We start from the raw sequence: 6524 nt of genomic DNA, 5'->3' as shown, positions 1-6524 counted from the left end.
TTATTTTTGTTTTTTATTGTTGTATTGGAATTATCATTAATACAGAGTAAGAGAATAATAAATTAATAGTATTAATTAGAGGGTAAAATGGAAAGATAAAAATTAGAATTACATTGAAAACTAAAAATATTTATTTAGACAAATAATTTTATCAAATGCGACACTTATTTTAAAATAAAATATATATGGTGCATTAAAAAATTAAGAAATTCCCTAAGAAAATTAAGATTAAGAAGTTTGAGTATCTAACTTCAACTAGAGATATAATGATTGCGGTCAGCCTTAAATGGAAAGAAGTTATATCAATTTAATTTCAGTTTTAGCCCTAAATAACGTCATTAAGTGATTTTAGTTTCTTTTTTCAACCAATTATCTTTTTTTTACAATGCAGAAGCATGCTTAATTGATGTAGAAAGAAGTCACAATGTCGGTGAAGCTTTTATTAGAATTAAACTAATAAATACATGTGTTGCACAAGAACTTCTTGTATTCCAACTTTCATCCTTACACAGAAGATTTTGTGATTAAGAAAATTGATTCAGACATGCCTTTCGCTAGCACTTTACTTGGGTGGAATCACACAAAAATGTTAAGACAAGAATATTTCATTTCAAATTAATTAAATCTCAAACTAATCATCTGTAGCAAATCATTTAAAATAATAATTCAATTTGAATCCTTTGTTCTTACAGTGTTTACACTACGAAAGATGTCACCTCTAAAATTGAGATTATAAACTTCTACATAAATTGAAGAACCTTTGTTATTGACTTATTACAACAATGTTTCTTGTTGACTACAAAATTTACAATTTCAATTTACCAAATTCTCAAATACTTACGCTGATTATTAGGTATCAGATTGTTGTATCAACTGAGAGTATATATATTCATCAACTCTCTGTTTTGCCAAGGCTACCTGTTTCAAAATTTCAAGTTGCAACAAAAAAAAGGTATGAATAGATATTCAACCAAAGAAAACCAACAAATAATGGTAACAAGAGCACAACATAAATTTTTGTCCATGATTAGTGCTAGCCTGAGATTTTAGTGTAGCATTTTGATACGAATGTATAAAAATGTGTAGATAACCAAGTCATACTTTCAACATGTCACAAATTCAATAATGTACCAAGTATACAAGCGTATACGTGTCGGATTTTAAAGACGAAAACCCATGTAGCAGTATACGTGTCGGATTTTTAAGAGTTAGTTGTTGCTGGCAGTTGATAATGTACCTAGTATATAAGCGAATTTCTACTCTGTAGTCAGGGGTTCGCTCATTAGGGGTGGGAATAGGTCAGGGTCAACTATCAGAGGCCTACGGCCTAGCCTACATAGGCTCAGGTCAGACTTTTTTTTAAATAGAAAAGACTCAGACTTTTTTATAAGTCTATTTAGCTAAAAAGAATAGGCCATGGATCATAAAAAAACCTTTTAGGCCTACCTAGTCGGCCTATTTAAATAAACATGAATATTTTTATTATTATATTGTATTTTGTACTTTGAATTAAAATACGAAAATAAAGCTTAATTATCTTGAAGAACTTATGAAAATAAGTTGAAAAACCCTTATGAACAATATCATAGGTTATTGTCATAAGTTGTTTTCATAAGTTCTCTCAAACATATAATATCAACAAACAAATAATATCACAAAACATATGCTAATAGATAAACTAGAACGAATCAATGAAAACAAACATTTAGTCTCATTGATATTTTAATTTATTAGCCTATTTAACATTAGTTGAATTGCTTATTGACAAATGTTCAAATAAAGTAAGTTTTTACGTAGGCTAATAGGCCAATCAAGCATTCGAAAAGGCTAAGGCTCAGACCTAAAAACAAGCCTATGACAAGCTACAGGTCAGACCTAGGCTTTGGATTTTTTAGCAAGTCAGGCTCAGGATTGACAAAATCTAGCTCGGTCCAGCCTATTCCCACCCCTAAAACTCACACATCCTATTCATTGAGATAACAATTTTGTGAGAAATGTATGAATCTGTGTTCCATTTTTAATTCAAGCGTTTCAATTGCTTTATTATTGTTTACTTCTTTACTTGCTTTGTCATTTTAAGCACTTTTACTTTATTTTTTGGGTGTTTATATTATAAATCCTTGCAGCACAAGCACATATTCTCGAACATTTTATATAAAGTGGCCTTTAGGATTTTCGAGTTTGATCCTACAAGTGAACTAAAGGTCGTATTCGATTACTAAAAACACCAATAAACAATTAGAAAATTAAATCAAATTACCATTTTAATCTGAGCTGAAAAGTGCCTCTCTTTTTTCAGAAATAGCAAAAGGGTAAAAATCAATAATGATAACAAACAAGATTACCTGTTGGGCACTGCCACCAAATTGAATCTGCCTATGCTTCTGTTCACCTTTTCCACCATAAACCTGCAGCATTTTTCCAATGGGTGAATAGATAAATCAGCTAAAAACAGTCTTGTACAATTGCAAAGAAAAAATTAATAACAATTTATTGTACATGATAAATAAGGGAATTAACAAACTCTTCATCCTATAAAAATGTAATGATGTCAACAACAAATTTTAAGTCGATTTATCAATTCACCAAGAGCTGGAAAAGATAAGATGTGATATATGCTGTTAAAATGAAGTAATTAGAAATCTAACCTTGATCATTGCTCCAGACTCATTTCTGATTCTTGATATGTTTGAGCCGCTTCTGCCAATCAACCCACCAACCATTGTTTCCGAAATCAGCATCTCGAATGTAACATAATCAACTGCAAGATTGGTTGTCCTAGAGATGAAGTGGTTGTAAGACAATATTCAAAACCTGATATAACTGCTAAATGGCAGCTAAAAGCTGTTCTGATATAGAAAACATTAAATAACCTGAATTTGGGTCAAGATATGGCTGGGATGGTCGAACTGCCGCGTAATTGTATGTTGGGCTGATTGAAATCACTTGTCTTGGGGGGTTTTCCCTAAACAAAATTTGAGTTGATAAATAGATGAGACAAGATGGACTAAATTTAGAATATGAGTTTGAACAAGATTTAGATTTTATACAGAAGTTCACTAACGGACCTTAGCTGGATACCTATCTCCTCCAATGCCTTCAATACTGTGGAAACATCTCCTGATAACTAAATTCAACAAGAATGGTCAAGAACAGAAGAGCAGAGCATAAAGCAAATATTTTATTTAAATCACCAAATCATCTCCCATAATACTTGCATGGTTTACATATTATATTAAGTGCAAACTTTACCGATCAGAGGATTTATCAACAAAAAGTATAAAATTTAGTAATTTTAGCAGCTTATGAAGAAAGGAGGCCAATAGCCTTCAAAATATGTAGCAAAATGGTATGATTTGTTTCATAAATAGCATTGAAAATTGAAATTCAATTGACACGGATGGAACTTCAAAAAGTTATAGAGAATGATCACGCCTTTAAAAAGATTGTATCGCGTGATTTGTACAGAGAAACACTAATACCTAATATGTAGAAAGGTATGTGTCATTCAACAATTTGATGCAAGCATTAGTTCACCGAAACTGTAAAAGACTTATTGTTAACTATTAATATTATTAATACACCATAGTACACGAAAATTTGATACAACAAACTAAGTACCTTGTCATCTAGGTTAAAGTCAATAAAACAAACTAAGTATCTTGTCATCTTGGTTAAAATAATGAAGTCAAAACATCATGGTGAAAGTGAGTTACAAAGTCGTTTCAGAAAATACCAAATATGCTTCATAGAAAAAATTTATGAGCATGGCATTAGACATCCCACCTGTACTACTCGATCAGATTCATGTGCAGAAGCACACAAAGGCAACTGACTAGGTGCAAGTACAGAAATCATGGCACCAGAAGAGTTCCGTAACTTCTCAATGTTTTGACCCGACATCCCAATCAATCCACCTGCCTGGGACCCAGCAATCAAAAGTCTTATTGTATTGGCAGCCACGTGCCCGGCATTAACTCTTGACGTATCAAGACTGCTACCATCTTCCTGTTACAAAGAGCATAATGTTATCAATCCATCTCAATAGCAGCAATAAACACAGGTTACACCCAACAGGACAGCATGATTAATAACTATATGCACTGTGATCTCTTAAAATAGAGGATAAGTGGTCTGCAAAAAATCAGAAGTCCCCACACCGCTAACAGAATTATAAGAGAATGGATTAGTAGCTCAAAACCTCTAATCAGGTTTATAACTAAGTATATTAAATGATTGAGCATAAAAACATTTTTTATTATGTGATGCATGGATACAGTGACATGTGTGGTATCCAACAAAAGACTATACAGGGGTACCACAATTTACAAGAATAATAGCATACAACAGGCATGACAACGTATTACAAACAATAACTATCAAAAACTACCAAAACCTTTTCCACCAGGTGCAATCGGCTAAATCTGACATGTCCATCTTACCAATTCCTCTATGGCTCTACTCCACATAATACAAACCATCTAAAGTCTACAGTAGATTTTCCTCCGGTAGTCACATTTTAATCACGCCTTCTCTTAACATTTTCATCACTGCAATACTAAACTTTTTTTGTTGTAGAATATTTACCACCAAATTTCAGGTTTGGATTATATTGTTGACTTGACATCTCTGTTTATATCCTTGTCGTTTATTAAATTATATATACTTACACCATAAGACTTACCGTACGGTTTGCTTCTAATTACCTCCAACTACGATAACATCGTATACAAAAACAAGCTCTTTGACAATTACTCTTTGATTTGTTCAGCAAGCATGTCTTAAATCAAGATAAAAAGATAAAGACTCAAAGCTAGCCCTTGGGATAGACTTGTAGCTATAGGAAAATATTCATACAAATTATATGCATTCAAATTTTACACATAAAAGTACCCAAAAAAATATTAGATTTAACATTAAACTAAAAAAATATTACACAATAATTCAAAATAAAAAATAAAAACTAACTGACTTGATAATTGATTTCAGTACATCATATCTATCATACCTTTAAAATTAATTTGGCTATCTGCTCTAAAGCTTTTTCTGCACAAGTAACCATTTCATCATTGTCTTTAGAACTAATAATGATAACACGCTCTTCATAAATCTGCCAAAAAGGAAAACAATAGATTGGATTCAGCAAACCCTAACTTTTACCCTAGCAAATTCCACCAAAAAAAAAAAACCTTACAGCAATAGCGTCAGCAATTTTGATGTTAGCTTTGGTCTCTTCCCGAATCTTCTGTATCCGGCAACCTTCTTTTCCGATAACCTTACCGATCTGCCGAGACGGCACGACGATCCTGAATATCACATCCTGACCCTTCACGCGTTTGGCCGCCGATAGCTCAGCCGGGACGGAGATACCCGGATCTTCTTCCTCTCGGCGGCGCTTCCCAGGTGCGGGGTATCCTGCGGCGTCTTGAGTGGAGTAAGGGACCCGGAGTGGCATGTGATATGGCATTTGCATATGCATGGGTATGTGCATCGGCATAGGCATGCGCATGTTGGGCATGTGCATGTTGGGTATGTGCATGGGATGCTGTGGAGGGAATGGTGGGATTTGATTCGGCTGAGGAACCATGGCGTTTATCGGAATTTGACCTTGTTGAGACATTGCTGGTTTTGTTTTGGAGAAAGTACGAGTGATGTTGCAACTGAATGAAATATAGGGTTTTATTGGTGCCTAATTACCAACATGTCCTCTTCTAGTTGTATTTTTTTTTTTTTTTTTTTTTTTGATTTAATAAGCCAAATTTACTCAATGATCTATTAATTAATTTTGTTGTGAATAATGGATTATTAATAATATCTTGTGTTTTTCATCTTAATGAACTCATTTTTGTTATGAATGTGCATTTACTTTATTGTCTAGCATTTTAGGATTTTTCATAAAACTAAATTAAACTATACAGAAATCAAAGAGGGGGAGAGAACAGATAAAGTTGTATTCTAATCTTCAAAAGTTATCATTTACATAATAATGTGGATCTTATTTATAGGATCTCAGGGAGATAGAAAATCATGTTTATTACAGGTAATAGGAAGATGTAAAACAAGATGAAGGATGGACATACACTATTATAAATATTCATAACATTTCTTCTTAGATGTCCATTGAGGATATATCTCGTTAAAAGTTAAAACCTTATTAAAAAAAACTCAGTGGGAAAAAAATTTAGTGAAGGAAAAAAGAGTATAATATCCTTTCATTTCTCCCCCTCAGTTGAATAGTCATTTCTTCGATGAAAACCAATCTTTTGTACTAGTTAATTAAAAATTCTACTTGGAAGTGATTTTGTGAAAATGTCTGCAAGGTTATCGCATGAACAGATTTGTTGGATGCTTATATCACCATTCTTTTGAAGATCGTGAGTAAAAAAGAACTTTGGGGAAATGTGTTTTCTCCGGCTTTCTTTAATGTAACCATCTTTTAATTGAGCGATGCATGCAGTATTATCTTCATATATGGTCGTTGTATTCAATTTTTCAAAAGATAAACCACAAGTATTTTGGATGTG

At 32.7% G+C, this 6524-nt stretch overlaps 1 protein-coding gene across 2 annotated transcripts; it reads right to left on the bottom strand.

Moving 5' to 3' along the window:
* Window positions 1-652: 652 nt before the first annotated feature.
* LOC131609725 (uncharacterized) lies at window positions 653-5669 on the bottom strand. 2 transcript variants are annotated; one of them, XM_058881515.1, is made up of 8 exons: window positions 5195-5669; window positions 5009-5110; window positions 3787-4008; window positions 3069-3127; window positions 2874-2965; window positions 2649-2761; window positions 2346-2408; window positions 653-918 (listed from the first exon to the last, which is right to left on the bottom strand). In XM_058881515.1, exons 1-8 carry the CDS (start codon window positions 5618-5620, stop codon window positions 850-852), a joined length of 1146 nt encoding a protein of 381 aa, XP_058737498.1. In that variant the 5' UTR covers window positions 5621-5669; the 3' UTR covers window positions 653-849. The 2 variants fall into 2 exon arrangements, 1 of the variants encoding a protein (XP_058737498.1); XR_009286307.1 differs by lacking the exon at window positions 653-918 and having other exon boundaries at window positions 2649-2778; window positions 5195-5668.
* Between the last annotated feature and the right edge of the window lie 855 nt (window positions 5670-6524).

The sequence above is a fragment of the Vicia villosa genome, linkage group LG6 (assembly GCF_029867415.1).
Source record: "Vicia villosa cultivar HV-30 ecotype Madison, WI linkage group LG6, Vvil1.0, whole genome shotgun sequence".
Classification (NCBI taxonomy): domain Eukaryota; kingdom Viridiplantae; phylum Streptophyta; class Magnoliopsida; order Fabales; family Fabaceae; genus Vicia; species Vicia villosa.
The sequence above is the reverse complement of the archived record's forward strand: the minus strand, read 5'-3'. Positions and strand labels throughout refer to the sequence as shown.

What these genes read in the sequence shown, in the direction of transcription:
- LOC131609725 (XM_058881515.1), bottom strand. Translation starts at nt 5,620, where the DNA reads ATGTCTCAACAAGGTCAAATTCCGATAAACGCCATGGTTCCTCAGCCG. An exon ending in AAATTGCTGACGCTATTGCT is followed by an intron (nt 5,111 to 5,194) that starts GTAAGGTTTTTT and finishes CCTTTTTGGCAG; the next exon opens with ATTTATGAAGAGCGTGTTAT. An exon ending in GAGATAGGTATCCAGCTAAG is followed by an intron (nt 2,966 to 3,068) that starts GTCCGTTAGTGA and finishes AATTTTGTTTAG; the next exon opens with GGAAAACCCCCCAAGACAAG.